The 22,413-nt window shown below is 37.4% G+C and overlaps 1 protein-coding gene across 2 annotated transcripts in view; it reads left to right on the forward strand.

The window, feature by feature from the left end:
- The window catches only part of LOC149536903 (uncharacterized), a 60,199-nt gene that overhangs the window by 34,024 nt on the left and 3,762 nt on the right, over window positions 1-22,413 (forward strand). For both annotated transcript variants that reach the window (XR_016357341.1, XM_089805573.1), the window contains exons 4-5: window positions 20,453-20,655; window positions 20,855-22,197. Coding sequence is in view for 1 of the 2 variants with exons in the window: in XM_089805573.1 (XP_089661699.1) it covers window positions 20,453-20,655; window positions 20,855-22,197 (1,546 nt within the window). In the remaining variant the exon portion in view is untranslated. The remainder of the gene's footprint in view (window positions 1-20,452; window positions 20,656-20,854; window positions 22,198-22,413) is intronic.

The following is a 22,413-nucleotide window of genomic DNA, read 5'->3' on the forward strand; positions in this document are numbered from 1 at the left end:
CCAGGATGAGGAGATGGATGAGGGGATTAAAAAGCTGATGCAACAGGATTTCAAAGAGTCAGATTGGCGGAAGATGGGTTTCGGAGATCCCTAAGACTAGGATTGTGGATCTCAAAAGATGAGGCTTGGTGGATTGATTTGGATTGGTGGATCCCTATGACTAGGATTGTGGATCCCTAAAGCTAAAGGTGAGGAGTAATTCAAAGAGATACTAATGCATAAGCTGGGGTAGGAGAGACAAATGTTGGAGATGGATGAGGGATAATGAAGATGAAAGGAAATCCATTGAAGCTTTTTGAGCAAGGGGATACTTCAAAGAGAAGTACCACCATGTAGCTGAGCACTAGATTTGCTATAGGGCTGTTCGTTAATTGCCAAGGTTACCAAGAACATCAAGACCTTTTCACCAACTGTCTAGAGGATTGATGGACTGACTCAAAACAAACACGCAAGGATTGCCCCAACATCACACATGAATCTCGAAAGAATCAGAGTGGAACTGACACTGGGTAACCCACAAGCAGAAAAGAAAAACAAACAAAAGACTTGATCAAGACCTTATGCCCAGATTGCCCCATTCACAGTATACCATGATATGGAAGATCGTGGCAACTTTGAGGAGGGAACAAAAGGATTGCTTGGAAAAGATACTTCAAGACCCAAAAGGGAAGATTCCAAATAGAAAGAAAGTGAAAATCCAAAAGAGAACTGTTTGCCAACGAGATGGGTAGGACAAGGTAGTAACGGACCAAGATCAGACATGAGGAAAGCTATATCCTACAAGGATCTATTGGAGAGCACCTAAGCTGATGGATCTAGATGAGTGATGCGTCTGGCAAGCTGAACTAAGAAGGATAACACTTTGGTGATAGGAGATCTAGCTAAAGGATGCATTGGAATAGCTAACCAAGGGTTGTGCGATGTGTGCAAGATGTTGATCAAGGATGAACTGACACGAAAGCTAGATAGATACAATGGTACTAAGCTAAAGAGGATGTACAAGCTGACGGACCAAGATATGGTACAAATGTACAAGTTGTTTTGGACAAGATTGGATATACAAGCTATGATACAATATTTACAAGCTGGGGTACAAGATTTAGAAGCTGTACAGGAGTTCCAGATGATAAGATAGTGGGATGGCTCAAGCTAGTGCAAGATGTAGAAGCTAAGGATGAGGTGATAGTGGAAGATATGGATTTGGAAAGATGTATCCAATGATGATGATAGATGTACAACCAAGGATAGCTAGAGGAGTAGGATGAGATGGCTAGATAGGATGGTAGATAGCTAGGATTATGATGGATATAAAGAGATGACATTAGGTTTGCATGAGGATAGCCTAAAGCTAGATACCAATGACAAGGGAGGATGGACAAGACAAGATCTCCAAGAAATATAGTGCACCTAATCAGAAGATGACATGTGGAAGGAGCTCTTACAATGGATGTGATAGGATTGAAGCTAGGATGGAGAAGCTGAAGAGGCTACAGAGATGGATGATAGCTGTGATGGTTGGTTGAAGCTGCAGGAGATAAGTGGATGGTGTGAGATGGAACCTAGAGGGTGGAGGATAGGTGGATAGATTGGAAGATGGAGTTGGATATCAAGAGATGACCAAAAGCATGAGGGTGATAGGCTAAGCTGGAGATGGCGGGATTACACATGACACTTGTTTGCCAAGTTTTCATCATGGTACTTGTCCAAGGCACTTGAATTGCCAAGTTTTCACTAGTGGATGCTTTATTTTTCTTTATTTTTTTGACTTTTTGACTTTGGACTTAGCTAGAATGACTTTGGCTTTCTTCAGCTATTTTTGGATTTTTTGGGGTTTTTCACTGGCTGTTGGAATGTTCAATTTTTTTGCTAGCTGTTGGTACACCGGATGTGTGATTTATGCAATAGATTGGATTAGATGGGATTGATGGTAGGAGATGGAGGGATGAAAAGGCTAGAAAGGAGCATGAGATGGGGATGCTTGCAGGATCAACATTGGCACATGTTGGGATAGGTGTGAAAAGAGCATATGAGGGATAGATGGTAGATGCACGCTTGATGGTGGATTTGTGGAAGCGCGCTTGGGGATATAGGCACCCAAGATGGAGTTAAGAGATGGGGGACACGAGTCACTGGATGGGGGATTAGCAATGATGGATGCCATTATGCATTGGGTTTCAACTTTTTTCTTTGGGATCCACATGGTTTTGGATTTTCTTTTCATAGGCGTTTGCATTATTTTGCATTCTTTGATTGGATTTTTCCTTTTTGGAGTATGTCTTTTAGAATAGACATATGATTGCCTAGGATGTGGATTTTTAGCTTTATGCATTTTGAAGTTGTCATTTACATTGCTGTGGTAAGCTTTGGGAAGATGGTTAGGAGAAGCTTTGTGAGATGGAGAGGATATGGGAGAGCGTGTAGGGGGATGATGATGGATGATGTGCCTCGATATGTGCCTTTTCTGATCTTGCATAGGAATGGAGGGAATAGGATTTGAATGATGGCTGATAGGAGGATGGAGGATGGTAGATTTTGGGACATAGGGACCCAAAATGGATTTAGCGGATGAAGGGGGGATATGGTAGGTTGTTTTAGTTTGCAAAGATGGTGGAGGGGGGATGACATAAGATTTCTTGAAGGAGTGATGGGAGGCTGGCATGGGGGGTTTGGAGATAGACTTGGTTTGGGGGTGTGGTGTACCAACACCTTTAGATGGTGAGCCTTTGGATACATATCCAAGACCATGAAATCCTAGATTTTTTTGTGCAATAATAGGCTTTCTGATTCCTTGCTCTTGTGGTCCTAAACCTTGACCTTGATAATGCCATCGGTTGAGCATTTGAACTCGCTGAGGATACTTTTTGCTTGCAGAAAATGGTGGAAGTGCTTTATTAGATGTATTGCAATAGGGAGATACTATTCTTAATTCTTCTGCTGAGAGGAGGCCACTATGGATGAATGTAAGTGAACCAAGAGGGTATATTATAGATGGTGAAATAGCTTGGACAAGTGGTAAGATGGAAGCATGGAGTGGAGGAGATGGTAGGATAGGATCTTGATTTAGCTGATGGGATGAAAAGATATCTTGTAGTAGAGGAGGTATGGCTTGAGGTTTTGGAGATGGAGGGGTAGTGACTACACTATGGATGGAAGACATGGTACGATGATATCTTTGTTTATGCTTTGGGGGATGTCAACATGCTTTTGGGAAGGATCTTGATAGGATTGGTTTGGAGTGGCTGGTGCGATAGGAGCTAAAGGGATAGACTCTTCAAAGGTAGTGGATGGATAGATGGGAGATTCAGTAGTGCAGATGGGTGAGTAGAAGATGGATGCATAAGGGTTATTACGGGAGATTTGGGAAATGCTAGGAGGTGATGTGGATAGGATTTGGAGGGATTTGACAGGTGGTGGGATTTTGATGCTTGTGGGAAGTGGAAGGATTTTAAGCAATTTGATGGACGGTATGGCAATGATAGCTTTGGGAGATGGAGGTGATATTATAGATGGGGAAGCTTCATCACTAACTACTTCACATGGTTGGATTAGATGACATGGCTTATTGACTGTTGGAGGCGACTTTTCTTGTATTTCCTCTAGGAGATTCCTTGGAGACTCGTGTGTCAGAGGTGGAGGTGGATTGATAGGAATAGCTAGTGTGATGGGGGTGGAAGATTGGAAGCTTGGTTGATTGGGTGATGGAGGAGAAGCTGGGATATCAGATGGAATGACTAGATAGTTTGGAAGAATGCATGGATTTTGTGGGATGCTTGGGGGAATGTTTCTAAGGCTTTCAATATACCAGTCATAGTCAACAAGATTTTCATCATCATTGGAATAGGAGGTGGTGGGAGCAAGGACAATACGACCAAACACATCATGATAGCTTTGGGATTTCATGTTTTGATGATGAGTCGGATGGGGATGGGGTCTTGCATATGGATGAACACGGAAGCTCATTGTTGGATTTGGATTAAGCATAGATTTTGGATTGGCTGATGAAGGATTTCCTAGGGAGAGTCAAAGCTGTATGACAGACCTAAGGAGGATTGGCTAGAGATTTTTGGCATTCCTGTGGATGGAAGACTTCAAGGGCATGCTATCAAAAAGTGAGAGTTTTGCTTTCCTATGTGTTGGATTGGTGGAGATTATGTCAACTTAAGGATAGACTAATGATCCTATGGGCATGACACGAGATTGACCACTTGTGGATCCCAACCTTTAGCTCAAGGTGATGAGGGATAACAAGTGACAAAGCTAGATTACCCTAGACAAAGCTCTGTCCAAGGGATAACCTTGGTGAGGCTGGTGGATTGGTCGGATTGATTGGATAGAAAATTCTAGCAGAATGACAACAACTCTCTAAAGGCTTGGGTGTGATTTTGGATTGGGTTGCTAGCTGGCTGGGGGGAGTGATTTGGAGAGACTTTGGATTTGGGATTGTTCTAAAGCAAGGAACTAGATAGATTCGGTTGCAACAAGGGAGCTTGGATGATTTTCTGATGAGGCAGTGACTACGCTAATTATGCCTTGAGTTGGGAGATTTTTGCTTTTTTGGGATTTTGACCAAAGTTGGCAAACATTCATTCAAAAGCTATGAACAAACAAAAAGACAAAATTTTGGAGCAAGCACGTTAAACACACCAACATCCTAGGAAGCTTTCTACAAGGATGAAATTTGTTATAGCTAGGGAGTCATCGATATACGCAAGGTACGTGAGGCCCAAATCTGTAGATGAAAGCAAAAAGATGTCACACAACCGAGAGGAGCGGTAACCCACTTCTCCTCTTTCACTTCTCAAGGGTATAAAGTTCCTTGAGGCTTAGCCCGAGTGAAAAACTCTTGATTCCAAGAGAGGTGTCTTTGGATTCACCTCCCAATCTTTATACTCCACTAGAACGCTAGAGTTGAGGTTGTCCCAAGGGGTGATGAAATCCCCAAGCAGGCCTCCTAAAAAGAGAAACAAGGTTTTGGATCCTAATCTTATGCACCCGAGATGGCCTCGAAAGGCGACAAGGGGAGAGAAGACTTGGATGACCTTGGGCTAAAAAACACACTTGTTCTTTTACCAACTGACTCTTATGTGTGTTGATCTAGACTTTGCAAGCACTCATGTTTAAGAGACAATGTTCAATTCCAACATGAAGCGTTTAACAAAAGTAAAATTGAGCGAAGAATGAATACAAGAAGAAGAGTTAGGGTCAACAAAAAAGTAAACCCGCGCACCCAGAGGCCCTCCATGTCAAGTATTAATTAATTTCCTTTAAGGCATTCAAGAGTTGGTGTGATTTTGTTTTAAGCTCAAAACAAAGGTGTGTGAGATTCGATTTCAAGCGCGCGCCCGGAGGCTCTCTACGTCAAGATTTGTCCAATTTTTATGCCCAAATGAAGTGTGAGCGAGATTAATGCGCATTCAAGGATTTTTCCAACTTAAAAAAACCACTAAAGACCCAAGTGAGTGGAGTTTGATCTTTGTGGAGCACTTAACACCCTCTTAGGTAGACCCATCCCCATAGATGGCGCTGAGATTGCAATTAATGGTTAAATAGATGGGTGATTAAAGAGGGTGAGTCCAAATACAAACTTACTCAAAGCGTCTTTATTAGTTTTTATAACTTAGAAGATTTAAAAAATGTGGATTCTTTTTATGCTCCAAAAGATGATTATTTGATCTATGGCATTCAAGATTGGATTTGTTGTTTTAATCATGCATTTATAAAAAAAGCAAACTTGATTTTAATCCATAGCACTCAAAAGTGATTTTAGCAACATGCATTCAAAGACAAGTGATTAAACATTCAAGTTTTTTCCTTTGAGCATTCAAGATTGAGATTTTGTATGTTATTTTAAGAACTTTGAAGTGTTTTGTTTTAACCTTAGATCATTCAAGATTGTTTTGAACTCAAAAGTGAAAATGACTCTTTGGACTTTGGTTTTCATTCAAGATTTTGTGTTCTAGTTTGCATATTTTAAGCCCAAAAATGATATTCCTAGATTGTTTTGATGCATGAAAAACCTAAGAAACATTTAAGATTTTGCAACAAGACATTTGTTTGGAACAAATAACAAAGCTTTTAGGACAATTTTTGGCAACCATTTAGGACTCTTAGTTTTCATGAGATTTTTAAAAGAACTTTAAAATATTTGCAAATGAGGTTCATTTTATCCTTGATTGATGCTTTGAGTTTGATTTAGATTTTAGTGTGCACTTAGAGTTGATTTTGAACCTTTTGAAATGGAAAGTTGAAGTTCTTTTTAAATTCCCAAAAATGAAGTGTTTTTAACTTTGCATGAATGCATCTAAAACCTTGATGTTGCAAGGATGCAAATGATTGGATTGGTTTAGTTTCACTTGTTAAAAGATTTTTTCTTTTTTGCAAATTTTTAATTTTTTAATGGATTTAAGTATGATTTGGGGGTTCATTTTAAGCACTAAAAAGAAGTGTGTATGATTTTGCTTCCTTAAAAAAAAAATGGCCAAGATCTCCCACAAGAAGAAGAAGAAGTAGTAGATGGAATAAGAAGAATATAGACAAGAAGAGGAAGAAGAATTCCAAGTTCTTTATCCACCTATAAGCTTGAAAAATCTACAAAAACTATGAGATAGATTATGAGTTCCTTTATCTTTTTGATGCTCATGTGAACCTACAAAACCAATTTATACAATCCTACCAATCACAAAAACAAGCGAAATTAGCCAAAATTAGCAAATGACATACAAAACTTGACTAAAAAAGCTAATGAAGATGAACCATGCGGGGTCCCACTGGGCGTGCCAAAATGTATATGAGCAATGTTAGTATGCTAATAGAAACCAAATTTAAATAAAGCTTCTACAAACTAAACAAAATTCATAAACTTCAAGATAGACTAAGATGAGCTCTCAATTGAGAATATGAGCCATTAATGGGCTCTCTCAATGAGAAGCTCTCATGTTGAGTAGCTTTGTCTAAATAGATAGGATGTATGCTCAAGTTTTATGCTTCAAAAAGGGCTTCAAATGGAGTTGGAATTTGGGTGTGAGTGTATGGTTTTGATGTAAAATGGCTTCTTAAAATGACATTATGACTTTACTTCATGGATTGTGTCAAAATGGCTTGGGAGAGGATTCCTTAAATAGGCAAAGGGCTTGAGGGATCAAGGGCTAGGATGCAAGGATGGGGAAAAACTCATGGAGGGCTCAGATTGCATGAGAGGAGAGCACATGGATTGTGCTTCTTTATAGCCAATCAAGGAGTGACACATGTCATAGGGTGAGAGGATGGAGGAAAGGGGAAGGATGAGTCAACAAAGGAGGTTCAAGGGATAAAATCTTCATAAAGACCCTCATAATGGCTTGTAAGAGTAATAAAAGAGCTTGGAAGAGTCATTTATGGTCTAGTGGGCTTCATAAAGTTTTATGGTTGGGATATTTTGAAGGAGATGAGAGGAATTTCGACTTGGACTTGATTAGGAAGGTTTTAAGCTTGCTTAGGATTGTGCAAATGATTAGAGGATGGATTAGGATGGTTTAGGATTAGCTTAGGGATAGGCAAGTGGATGGCATTTAATGAGGGTGGGTGAAGGAGGAGATATTTGTTAACTTTGGCTTGGGTTAGTAAGTCTTAACCCATGTTTAGAGAATGTGACAAGGTTAGGAGGGGATTAGGATTAGGTTTAAAGACATCTTCTAGAAGAGTCTAGACTTTGGATGGGGATAAAGACTTTCTAGAATAGTCTAGAACTTCCTAGGATGAGGATGAAGACTTTCTAGAAGAGTCTAGAACTTCTTAGGATGAGGATAAATTAGATTCTTAGGAAATAAATAAAGTTTTATTTATTTCAAGGGTTTGGGTTGAGGAGATATTTATTAAATTTTTTTTAATAAACATGAGGATTAATATTTAATCTTAATTAAATATTTTGAGTTGGGATTAGGGGTAGGAAATGATGGGATTAGCTTTTAATCAAAATTAAAGAAGGATTAGAAGATTTTGGAAGAGGTTAGTGGTCTTAAGGAAATTGGCCGAGTTTTGGGCAAAAAATAATTTTTTAATTTATTTTGGGTTTTTTGGTCAATTTATTAATTAAATAATTAATAAATAAGGAAATAATGTTTAAATAAGATTTAAACATTTTTGGGAGGGATTCCTTAATTAAATATTTTTAATTAAGATAAGGGGATTTAATGGCATAAAAATAAATTAATTAATTAAATAATTAATTAATTAATAAATGATGATGTCATCAGGAATTTTTCAGAAAATAAAAATACTTTATTTTCTAAAGGTTTTTAGGTGTCTACAATAACATCCTACAAAATGACATTTTCAGATCTGTATAACATTTACACAACAACTCCCAAACGGAGGATAAAAACAATGCTCATCGAGCTCCCAAAAACAACACAGAATAGCTCAGAAACACCACAAAAACACTAATAATCTATCACAGAAGTATAATCATGACTAAGTACATATATTTAGCTCTATTTTAACATCTAAAAGTCTAAAATACAGCAGCAACCCAAACTGATATGGAATACTCAACCGGAAACACCAAACTCTTACAAAAAACACACCCGAAAATCCACAAATCTGCACTGTTCAGCACAAAGGCAAACTCTGCATCAGCATGCACATGGAATGGCTTTAAACTCCTGTCCTTAGCCTTCCTGGAAACTTGTTGTCATGTCCCCTTTTCAAATAATTAAAAAATAATAATCTTTGCTAAGGCAAGCAGGCCCAAGAAAGTGAAGTTTCAGAAAAAGGGGGTTAATCTTTGGAAACCATTGGACTAATAAATGAAAATTATTATTAAAATATGTTTCATTAACCTCTCTTGGATGTGATTTATAGTTATGCCCTTTTTTAATGGGTTTGGAGGCATTTTGGGAGATACCAGAACTTGATTTTTGCTCATTCTTTGTTATTCTTCAAAGGCTGCCAAACCTATGGAGGAGACCCAAGAACGGGAGTTTGCAGGTTTCCAGGGAGACCCAAGAACGGGAGTTTGCAGGTTTCCAAGAAGGCTAAGGATGGGAGTTTGAAGCCATTCCATGTGCATGCTCATACAGAGTTTGCCTTTGTGCTGAACAGTGCAGATCTGTGGGTTTTCGGGTGTGTTTTTTGGTATGAGTTTGGTGTTTTTAGTTGAGTATTTCATATCAGTTTGGGTTGCTGCTGTATTTCAGACTTTAAGGTGTTAAAATAGAGCTGAATACATGTATTGGGATGTGATTAAACTTCTGAGATAGATTATTAGTGTTTTTGTGGTGTTTCCGGGCATTTTTGTGCTAATTTCGGGAGACTGATGAGCATAGTTTTTGTCCTACATTTGAGAACTGTTGTGTAAAGGCTATACGGATCTTAAAATGTCATTTTGTAGGCTTTTATGCTGCTGAAATTTCTGTAAAAATGTCCACTTTCAGATTTATTAATAATAGGTGAAGCTATGAAGCTTTTGGCACAATTTCTAGCATACCCGATTTGGGGTTTCTTGAGAAATTTGGCGGATCTTTGTGATATTAGTTGTTTGATCTTAAAGATCTGATTAGAGGTTGGAAATATCATACAAAATCAGAAAAGGGACATTTGAGTGGTATCAGAGCTATGATCTTGCCAGCCTGAGGGTTTGTAGAAGCTTGCATGTCAGTTTTGACAACTACCCAGATCTTGCATGTCATAATTTATGATTGCATGTTGCTTCTAATCAGATGCATGCCAAAATTTATGGTTGCATGCTACTTCTAATCATTTTCATGTTAGTTCTTAGTGAATTTTCTGGTTGTAGAAGTTTGCATGTCAGTTTTGACAACTACCTAGATCTTGCATGTCATTTTTGACAACTATCCAGATCTTGCATGTCATAATTTTGTGGTTGCATGTTGCTTCTAATCAGTTGCATGTCAAAATCTATGGTTTCATGCTACTTCTAATAATTTTCATGTTAGTTCTTAGTGAATTTGCTGGTTGTAGAAGTTTGCATGTCAGTTTTGACAACTACCCAGATCTTGCATGTCAGTTTTGACAACTACCCAGATCTTGCATGTCATTTTTGACAACTACCCAGATCTTGCATATCATAATTTGGTGGTTGCATGTTGCTTCTAATCACTTGCATGTCAAAATCTACGGTTGCATGCTACTTCTAATCATTTGCATGTTAGTTCTTGGTATTTGAAGAAGTTATATCCTATTGGGGTTACACTCTACTTTATCCAGAATGGACAGGTATAGTACAGAGTCTCAGAGGACACGATCTTGGACAATTGATATCTAGAGTCAAAATAGTAGAAAGGATGGTTATTTAGACATTCGAGATAAACTTATGAAAATAAGCCATGACATGTCTGAACAGTTGATTAAGCACCACTGTATAATGAATGACATGTTTTCTGACCCAGCTAAGGTGGATAAGTTGACTGGATTTCTATTTGGCATATTTTCTCACAGGACAGATGACACAATTCCCAAGAAGTTGCATGAGGAGTTTGAGAAACTAACTGATAGCTAGGTAGAGGTCTCAGATTCTACTCTGCCACATGAGGTGGTGGGAAAGGATATTACACAGATTGATAGTAACGGTCAACTTGATACTCAGATTGAGACAATTGTTTACAGGTCGTCAAAGGGCGATGCCACAGGTATTCAGGTGGTATAGTTACAACAGGCAGTGACTATAGTCTAGTGGGTTTAGATGATGATTATGAGGATGTTGTTGTACAGGATGGTGAGATACCTGGTAGAGATGAGCAGACATTGAGCATTCATGAGTTTGCTGAGAAAGAGTACCAGGCACAGTTAGATGCTTCATCACATGAGGTTGAGGCTGGTAGTACTTCACATGATTTGTCCAGCCAGTTGAAGGTGAACAAAGATAGTATTGTGACTTCATTATCTCATCATGATAGGTATGTGGAGTTAGTTGGTATTGGTCATATTACTCAGGTGAGGAGTTTGCTTGAGTTACCAGTTGATTCTAGTTTACGGATATGGACTCGAGATTGTTATATTGGTGTTTGGGATTCAGTTGACTGGAGATCTTTAACACTTTTTGTTAGCAGTGTTTTTTTGGGTGCTATCATGGAGTTGATTAGCAGATTACACGGTGTTGTCTTTTCTTGTGCCAATATCTTGTCTGATGTTGGTATTAGTTTTTATACACCGATGTTGGGCTTTGTTCATATATCTAGTCGACCATACTTGCTAGAATGTGTTGATAATATTTCATATTTGGCAGTGTGCATAGATGAGTCCCAGGATCATATTGGCATTGATGACATCTAGGAGGATGTAGTGGGCAGTTTTGAAGACTTAGTTTCCTTGGGTATAGAGGAGTTGGACAGCAATGCTAATGTTTTTGATACTCCGTATGTTGATATGAGCTTTAGATTTGATTCACACGATATGGATGGTAATACTCTAGAGACTAGTAACTTTGAGGATACTCTTTTAGACAATGCATCAGAGGAGGTTTGTAGGAGACAGTCAAGCCAGCGCCATCATGTGTCTAATCAGTTGAGAGTTAGTGACCGAGACATTGCTATCACTTGCCAGCATTTCGATGCTACTCGTCAGTTGTTAGCAGTTTATGGATTGGGTTCTCCTACTAGTGATGAGTAGGAAGGCAGTTATCTTTCCTTGACAGAGATCCACTCTTTATGGGAGGCTATTTGGATTTTGAGACAAAATTATATGCAGTTGGTAGCTAACAGAGATTATCTTATGGAGTGGGGCAGTACAGCATATGATGCATTGTTGGCCAAGGAAGATGAGGTGAGTGAGCTTACTAAGCAGCTTGAGGTGACTTCTGAGATTCTTGAGAGTACATAGTTGGCTTTCAAGGAGTCACAGTTTCATTTGGCTAAGGTGACCATGGAGTTAGAGCAACTACAGTCTTTACCTGATTCTATATAGTCACAAGCTGTGGTGTTTGGTGATCCGAGGATGTCCATGGCTGAGATTGTCAGAGACAATGGAGATGGAGATGCATCCATCCTTGATACTAACATTGGCATATTAGGTTCATTCCCACTAGAGTCAGGTTTAGTTGAGTTGGGTGTTGTAGCAGATTGTTGTATGCCTGACAGGGTGGTGGCCTCTAGTATTGAAGGCACGGAGACTAGAGATGTATCAAAGATCATGTTTGATGTTGGTGAGTCGGCAGTTGGCATGGTTCCTGCTAGTAATACTACTCCCTTGGTGATATCTTCGGAGGTAGTAGTTAGTTCCAACATGGTTAATGATCAATTGCAGTTAGTTTCATCTGGATTACAGTCTGAGCCACTGATTGAGATTGGCGCATTCTATCGGCATTACACTATGAGGTATACTCATCAATTGACCTTTGATGACCATGTTGATGAGATGATGATACAAAGATGTACTTTGGTTCCTAGTGCTTGTCGTCAGTTATGGGATAGTTTGACACCTCAGGATGAGGGTTGTGATGGGCATTACATGGCGATAGGTTCTACAATTGACAGCTTGATAATACATGACTTAGAGCAGGAGTTTCAGAGTGATGCTTCAGCAGGTGTTGTTATTGATTCTACTCCTTTGGCTATGACATCTCCTGACTTAGCTGGTGATCAGTCACAGTGGGTTGTATCACTTGTTCCTGGTGAGCTGTTGACTAAGGTTGGTTTTTTTTATCAACATTATATTGCAAGGTATGTACATCAGTTAGCATTTGATCCTTGTTTTGAGGAGTTGATGGCAGGAAAATTTGGTTTGGGTTCCAATTCTTGCTATTTATCTTGTGATGGCTTTTCACCATCAGGGGTGCATGGTAGTTATGGTTATGAGATAGTGGTCGGTGATCCATAGAGTTGTGTTGACTGCAGGCATTGTATAGTGTGTGGATTCTCCATACTTGGTACAGTTTCATTCGGGAGCATTCACCATTGTTGCAGAGTTGGATTGTACATTCCGTATAGGCCAGTGGAATGCATTGATGGTATTTACTGTGTTGGTAGTCCACTTTACTTGGGTCTTGATGTTCTAAGAATTTGTGCCTCATGGGTTTCTGACTGTGGAAGTTGTGATTTTGGAGTTTGGTGGAGCTATAATTATCTGTTTGATTATGGATTCCTCTTGGTCATATTGCCGAGGATATTGCAGGAGCCTGTATTAATTGGTAGTAGTATAGTTCATGACTACATTTGGGATCCAGGTGGATTGATTGGTTTATTGTTCAGCCATTGCTTGAGGACAAGCAATGTTTGGTAGGGGAGGACTTGTTATGTCCCCTTTTCAAATAATTAAAAAATAATAATCTTTGCTAAGGCAGGCAGGCCCAAGAAAGTGAAGTTTCAGAAAAAGGGGGTTAATCTTTGGAAACCGTTGGACTAATAAATGAAAATTATTATTAAAATATGTTTCATTAACCTCTCTTGGACGTGAGTTACAGTTATGCCCTTTTTTAATGGGTTTGGAGGCATTTTGGGAGATACCAGAACTTGATTTTTGCTCATTCTTTGTTATTCTTCAGAGGCTACCAAACTTGTGGAGAAGGAGACCCAAGAACGGGAGTTTGCAGGTTTCCAGGGAGACCCAAGAATGGGAGTTTGCAAGTTTTCAGGAAAGCTAAGGACGGGAGTTTGAAGCCATTCCATGTGCATGCTCATACAGAGTTTGCCTTTGTGTTGAACAGTGCAGATTTGTGGGTTTTCGGGTGTGTTTTTTGGTATGAGTTTGGTGTTTTCAGTTGAGTATTTCATATCAGTTTGGGTTGCTGCTGTATTTCAGACTTTAAGGTGTTAAAATAGAGCTGAATACATGTATTGGGACGTGATTAAACTTCTGAGATAGATTATTAGTGTTTTTGTGGTGTTTCCGGGCATTTTTGTGCTAATTTCGGGAGCCTGATGAGCATAGTTTTTGTCCTACATTTGAGAACTATTGTGTAAAGGCTATACGGATCTGAAAATGTCATTTTGTAAGTTGTTATGCTGCTGAAATTTCTGTAAATATGTCCACTTTCAGATTTATTAATAATAGGTGAAGCTGTGAAGCTTTTGGCACAATTTCTGGCATACCCGATTTGGGGTTTCTTGAGAAATTTGGCGGATCTTTGTGATATTAGTTGTTTGATCTTAAAGATCTGATTAGAGGTTGGAAATATCATACAAAATCAGAAAAGGGACATTTCACTTGTAAACTCCCGTTCTTGGGTCTCCTTCTCCATAAGTTTGGCAGCCTCTTAAGAACAACAAAGAAATGAGCAAAATCAAGTTCTCGAATGAGCCAAAAATGCCTCCAAATCCCTTAAAAGAGGGCATAACCCTAACTCACGTCCAAGAGGGGTTAATAAAACATATTTTAATAATAAATTTTATTTATTAGTCCATTGATTTCCAAAGATTAGCCCCTTTTGCCGAAATTTTACCTTTTTTGGGCCTGGCTGCCTTAGCAAAGATTATTATTTTTAAATATTTGAAAAGGGGACATGACACTTAAGGTCAGACATGGATGATTTCTTTGGAACTTAAAAAATCACATTCATTTTTATGATTCTTATGGCTTAACATAGGTTATACTTTGGTTTATTTGGAACTTGTTAATGAGCTTGTTAATAACACGCTTAGTATTAGAACTCATATTCAGGATAATAATATCCCAAAGTCTGTAAATAGGTGGTTTTATTTCAGTGTTAGAGATCAGTTCATTAGAGCATAAATAAGAAAATACTTCCTTATACTCACTTCTTAGATGATCGATGACTAAAGCACTCCATTTATTATAGTTCTTTTTTTTCAATGGTGTGAGTTGTCATGTTGACAACACAGGAGTTTGCACTCTAATTATGCACATGTTGTCTACACTTAGGAGTTAGCAAATTATTTGAGCACATGGTGTCTACAACATTCTAGACACCTCACCGTGCTTATCGTCTTATTGTGGAAGATATCTGCTTAGTTGTCATGCTTATCTCCTAGTATGTATTCTAGACACATTCTAGATGCATCGTAGAGGCCTTTATATATAGGCTCTCCTAGTGTGTATGTACAAGCTTTTACATGCTTCTACATGCTTATGATAATAGTAAGAATTTTGATATTGATCATACTCTTTGGTCTACTGTGTGCTTGTGATTGTGCTCCTTGATCTTGGGTGAATTTTTTTCTAAGAAAAATTCTTACATGGTACAGAGCTATACCAACTTCTTACACACATAAAATGTTGTAACTTAGTAAATATTGAATATACTCAGTAATGAATTAACTTTGTAGATCTTAAGAGGTTATTTGTCATTATCATTACGTTAATTTAATTAAAAGCATAGAAAAGAAATATCATGAACACATTGGACACCAAGATTTAACGTGAAAACCCAATTTGAAAAAAACCACCAATTGCAACTAGTTACTATTTTCACTCTTCTAAAGTAAGCCCTGCAAGAGCCAACCCTGTCAAAGGTTACAAAACACACTATTAGGTGTGACCTTGTTAGAAGATTTAATCACCCTATTAGGAGTAGCCAGACGTCTTTAGACAATTCAATAGAACTACCAACTTGTTAGAGGATTTACAAATGTCTATTAAACCAACTCTATTAAGAGATTTAGATCATTGCTACAATGGTTAGAGAGTAGCAATGAAATAACCTAATTTTGATGCAACTAAATTGCTGATTACCAATCTCTATTCTGGCTTGTACTTGATTCTTCCTGATCGAATGTATCTTTTCAGCTCCACAAACACATTCTCCTTATCTTCTTATTTGCCTCCTTTGAGCATTTATCAAATCTTTAATTATTGCACTCACACACTCTATTGCACAACTTGACCTACTTATATCATTCACATTGTCAAGTCAGCTGGAATACAAATTAGAGTAACTAATATTCATTTCTTGAGTCAGCTAGAACCAATAGATAAATCAATTAAACTCAATATGCTAGAATAAGAAAATTCTTTGGTAGCCGACCCAACTCGGTAGACACTAACTTAGAAGCTATTTTCCTATGTTAACCAAGTGAGGCTTGGTCAACATTGCATACTGACAAATTCCTTTGGTAATTGAGTGAGCTCGGTGAGCACCAGTTCCATCTAACATTTCCTTTATTAACTGAGTGAGCTTGATTAACACTTATCATCCACAAACTTTCCTTTGGTGCTCGAGTGAATTCGATAGACACTGCCTTCTGAACTACGCAAACTCTGGATTACTTGGTAGCCACAGAAAATTGTCTTCAGTGCCCGAATGAGCTTGACATATACTAATTGATAATGATATGATATTTGTGTAACATCAAAGACAATACACAATTAATCAATTGTATCCAACATGTAGAAGGTCAAACAATTACATGTGCTTGCTTTACCTATTTTTAATAAAAAAAAATCAAGTTGATTTTGATCCTAGTGGTAATGCCATTGGCATTGTTAGGTCAAGAACGTAAGCCTATAGATTTGTATGGTGAGAAATTGAATGATGCTAAAAGGAAATATTTAGTCTATGATCAAGAATTCTATGAAATTATTCAAGCTTTGAAGCGATGGAGAGACTATTTGATTCCTAGAGAATTTTTGTTATAACTATTCATAAAGATTTACAATACTTAGGAAGTCAGAATAAGTTGAATCAAGGACATATAAAATGGGTTGAGTACATGCATTTTTTTTTAAATGTTGAAACATAAGAGTGGACAATCTAATAAAGTAGTAGATGCATTGAGCATAAGAAGTTTTTTGATAGAGATGAGAATTGAAGTACTTAGATTTAAGGATTTGGAGAACTTGTATGAAACTAACCCTTATTTTGCATAACCTTGGAAAGCTTGTAATAACCTTGTGGCAAATGAATAAAATAAGTTGAGTGATTATTTTAGTTGAGAAGACATGTTGTCTAAAGGAATTCAATTGAGTATACCTATAAGATCTATAACGGAAAATATCATTAAAAAGAAACATAGTGGTGGACTTGCAAAACATTTTGGGATTGATAAGGCAATAAAGATCATTTAGAAAGATTCTTTTGGCTGCAAATATGTAAGGATGTTTAGAAGATGGCAAAGAGTTGTATAATATCTCAAGTTCCAAAAGGATGTTGTCAAAATGTTTAGTTATACACACCTTTGTCTATTCCTTCCAGGCCTTGGAAAGATATTAGTATGGATTTTGTTTTGGAATTACCTAGAACTTAGAGAAGTAATGCTTCTATGTTGTAGTGGTTGACAATTTTTTCAAAAATGATACATTTCATACATTGTAAGAAGACATCAAATGCAATACACATAGCGTTCTTTTTTAGAGATATTGTAAGACTTCAAGGATTGTGTAAGACTACTATTTCAAATAGAGATACTAAATTTATGGGCAATTTTTGGTGGACCCATTAGAAGAGGATGAATAATTATCTACAATTTAGTTCTACATTTCATCCACAAAGTGATGGGAAAACTAAAGTTGTTAAACAAAAATTAGGTAACATTTTTGGATGTTTGATTGGAGATAGGCCTTGTAAATGACATTTGTTTTTGACACAAGATGAGTTTGCATATAATAATTCCATGAATTGAAGTACTAAGAAGACTCCTTTTATGATTGTAAATGACTCGAGTCCTCAAGGAACTAGTGATTTAAAGAAATTGGATCCTAATGTTAAGAATAGTGCTAAAATCGAAGAATTTGTGAAGTTCCTAAAGAATTTGTATGAAGAAGTAAAAGGCATTATATGTGACAATAATCAAGTCTGTTAATACAAAGAAAATAAAAAGCAAAGATACACGACTTTTGAAGTTGGAGATGAGGAAATGGTACACTTAGAGAAGAACATATTTCAAGTTGACATACATAGTAAGATGAAGATGAAGAAGTTTGGACTTTGTAGAATCTTGAAGAAACATGACATTAGTAATGCTTTTGAGCTTTAATTTCCCAAGGATATGAATATCATGTGTGTTTAATATTTCAGCCATCATTGAGTATCATAAATCAAATGAATAAACAATTCATAAGCCTAATTATCTTGAAAAGAAGACAAAAGTACTTGACATGATTTTGGATACCAAAATTAGTAAAAGCACCAAAGGAGGATATTACAAAGAGTATCTAGTTTAGTGAGACAATAATCTTGTGGAAGATAGTTCTTGGATAATAGAAGTTGAGTTGGATCATTATGATACTTCTCAGAGCATCAAAGTTTCTTGACGTGGACATTATTTCTTGGTTTACCTCAAGCACCTAATGCAAGAGCATCTTGGGTGCTTGGACAATCTGGCACCAACCTTGAAAAGATTTCCTTTCATTGTTCATTATTGTTGTTTGGAGAATGGTCATTGTTGTTCATGTATTCTCTTTTTGTACAGTTAGCTGCTTAGTGTGGACCTATCATGGATCCTTTACCTAAGGCTATAGAATCTAGTTCTACAATTTGTAGGAGTTATTGTACTCTTTGTTTGAGCTATGTTGATTTCCTAGATGCTTAAGTAATGCGCAGGTTCGGCTTGAATGAGGTTTTGTTTGACATCATGGCTTTTCATGCACTTGGGAAACTCATATTGGATCATGTTTGGACATATCCTTGTCCCTATAAATTTTTATTTTCTTGTTTGAAAGGTGATTGAATTCGCCTTTGGGGCAAGACCTATATTTCGTAATAATTTTGCTAATAGGATGGCTTGTGGTCTTGTTAGCTATATAAGCAGAGATCTAGGATTAGGAAAGTAGAATGGAGTTAGATAGAAGGAAAAAACTAAGGTTTGGCTCTGTAAGACTAATCCCTTAAGCTCACTTATTGTAACTTGAATGTATATGGATGCAACTAGGTAAGTCTTATGCCTAGCATGTTGAATGAATATTTTCTCAACATTTTTGCATTGTTCTCTATATAATTTCTTCTAGATTCTCCAAAGGGTTCACTTTTGTGTGTTACTCTTAGCAAGGGTAGCTAGGAGATGAGCTCCTAATCCCCTCCTTCCCTTATTGGCTAGGGTTTGAAATTGGCAAGAAAGCCACCAAGACAGGAGGAGCTTGCTTTGGAGCCTCAATGACGAGTTGACAAGTTGAATGGAAAAGCTTCTTTTGTGATGAAGTCACAAAGTTATTTCTTTCCAAAACCACAATGGTCCATTCTTTCTTTTTTCCATTTTTGTAGGTTGAGAACAAACCTCCGTAAGAGGAGATATCACTCCTAGCATAGCCAAAGGAAAATATTTGATCTTATGGTCCCCTGATTGATACCTATAGTAGGTGTTGGGGAGATTTAAATAAAAAACCTTCTTAGTGAAGGTGTGACCAGCCACCTAAATTTCTATAGTCTATTTGAGGTTGCACTAAAGGGAAATCTTAACACAAACCCTCTCTTGAGGATGAGCATAAAAAAAATTATCATTTCAAGACAAACCACCTTGCTAAGAAACTAAGCTATGATTTGCATGAAAGGCCAAAGTGACAAGGGAATGCCAAGGAACTCAACCACATGGGAACCCTTAGTTTCTTTTTGTTTGAGGCAGTAAAGCCTTGAGACCAAGACTACAAAACCAATAAGGAGGACCAAATAGATTGTAGCACATGAGAGAGGATGGCCTCAACATGGGAAGGGTTAGAATTATGAAATAAAAAAATCCCTTGGTCTAGATTTTGATGTTGTCAAGTTGAACTTTACAAGGAGTCTTTTTTTTTCTACCTATTTCCAAAATATGCTTTTAGGAGGGATCCTACTTGTAAAATAGCCTTTCAAATTATTTTTCTTTAGCCATGCACAAGCTTTATCAAAATATCAAATAAGAAACACAACATTAAATGAGGACATACCTCGTGAAATTTCAAGACAAATTTGTGAGGGCATTTTTTTAGAGACAATGCCATGAGCTTCCATCGCAACAACTCCAACATGAGCATCAATTGTTGGACCAAAATTATCTAGAACTATTATAAGCCCTATGAATTCTGCAGTAAATATGATTTGACACACTCATATGCAAAGATTATTTATAAACACCACGCTACCCAAAACCTTGTAAAAACTCAAAGCATGTGTTCCTTATACTATCCTTTTCTAAAATCAAGTTTGAATTCAAATTTTTTGAAACTTAGCATTATTAACATTTGGTGCAAACAAAGTTTAAATTAATGATATTCATCATGATGTTCCACCTTCTATTTGTTTCTTCTCTTGACTTATAGTTGAGACATATTCTTGATAACTTAATTTCTTTTATTAACTCCTCCAACTTTCAAAATATTTCATTTGTACGGTAACTTTAGATTCAAATTACACAAGTGTACAAATGCACGGACTATCCTCTTAGTAAAAATTTTCAAATTTTTTATTTTCTTCATAACACCAACTTTTTTTCCAAATTTTGTGTTGTGAATTCCCACTGAAAACAGTCAAAAGTACATTTTGTCAGAAGAATAGTGCATCCTTGTACAAATATTCATTTATGGCCTTTATTCCTTTTTCAAAAAAGTTTTTATATCAATAACGTGTAGCTTTTGTTTTGTGCCAACATGTATATAGGTATTGGCTCGCCGCAACAACACAAGACCAACTTGGAAAGACTAGTGAGAGAGTAAGAGATATACGAACATCTCTGGACTTGGTAGTCAACCTTGATATTCATAAAAACACAACAGAGCTTGTTCAAAACAGTAAAGAGGTTCTTCGAAGGACTAGAACGCGTCTCGAGGAATCGCCTCTCCGGCTAATTGAGTTTGAGCCAGGTAACAAATGCATTCATTATAACGAGTCTTAAGGTTAGACATGGATGATTTCTTTGGAACTTAAAAAAAGCGCATTCATTTTTATGATTCTTATGGCTTGACATAGGTTATACTTTGATTTGTTTGGAACTTTGAAAATAAGAGGGGTTGCTAATACACTTTCTCATATGATCGTCTTGATTTTTATGAAACAAAACAGTCGGGATTGAAGCAAAAGTAGAAAAGGTGAAGGAATTGTTGGATATTGAAGGCACGGAGCCAGCACGGGCCGTTGTATTATGCGGCTTTGGTGGTGTGGGAAAGAGCACACTCGCAGCTTCTGTCATTAAGAATTTGTATCAGAACCATCCCCACATTTGTGCAGACTACAAATTTTGCAGGGTCATAATCGATGATAAAAGTGCAGATGTAACATCGCACATCATGAAGCTCCAACGGGATATTATTTATGATTTTGGAGGGGGGAAAAAAGATTTGCGAAATACAGAAGAGGGCCATCAGCGCCTACAAGATGTCATGGAAAATAAATCGTGCCTTCTTTTCATTGATAATGTTGTTGACAAAAATTATGTCCAACAACTCCTGCCAGAAGATCTACTGTGGTTCAACAAGTCTAAGAATATGTCAGTGGAGAATTTGGACAAGTCAAAAACAAAGCTGAGAATATTGATCACGTCACGAGAGAAAAATCTTAAATCAAAACTCAATATCACCTGTGAGGAATATGATGTGAAAGTCTTTTCTGATGAAGTGGCAAGAAGCTTCTTGAGACAAACAATCTTATACGCCGATCCACATTTCAAAGGCGGCTTTCACGAGAATGCTTGCATCAATGATGTTGCAGACGCATGCAGAGGCGTCCCCATACTCTTGTCTGTTTTCGGAAAGCACTTGAGAAATGATAGAAATCTATCGAGTTACAAAGAAGCTCTCAAGGCGCTTCGTGAGGGAAATCCCGATGGTTTTGCAAAGGAGGAGAATCTCATCAGTAAGCAGCTTTTGTTTGTTTATAATAAGTTGATGAAAGAAGAGCAAGAGGCATTTCTTGATATTTGCAAATTTTTCCACGGTTGGGACTGGGAGCTTGTTTGTAAGATTCTAGATGATGATACAGTTAGGACTCTTCAGAGCAAAATGCTAATAAATAAAAGTGACTTGGGCGTCGTTATTGTTCACGACGTCCTTCGCTTAATGGGGGAGAAAGAAGGCGAGCGAACGAGGATATCAAATTACAATGATCTATTAGAAGTCATAGAAGATGATGAAGCAGATCTCAGAAATATAAAGGGCATCTCCCTTGTTGGGAACGACTCCTTAATTTCTCTTGAGGCGAGTGTTCTAAATGCCACGTGCAAGTCGTTGAGAGTGCTGCTGATCGGAGATTGGGTGAAGATCAATGGGCCTCGCTGCAATAAAGCTTTTAAAAAATTGAGATATCTCAGTGTGGGAGATACAATTGATTTCCCATTTCAAGATGCTTCAAACCTGGTCGGTCTCAAGGCTTTCTTCAACAGATCGAAGGAAGGCATGAATTTGCATAAGGTAAGAATTATTTCAAATTAAATACAAAGAAATAACCAGTATATTAATTTATATTCACCCCTACTGCAATTTGAGTAACACGGTCTCAGCTTATTGTTTGCGGCTGTAAGGTGATGTCTTTTTATTGCGATGAATATGAATTGCTGTAACCATCTTCCTTTCCATGGTTACAATTAGTTTTCAGGCTGGATTTAAGTAACATGTACTGTTCCAAAA

Source organism: Cupressus sempervirens, chromosome 10, assembly GCF_028749045.1.
Source record: "Cupressus sempervirens isolate cs-2001-9-10 chromosome 10, ASM2874904v1, whole genome shotgun sequence".
NCBI lineage: Eukaryota > Viridiplantae > Streptophyta > Pinopsida > Cupressales > Cupressaceae > Cupressus > Cupressus sempervirens.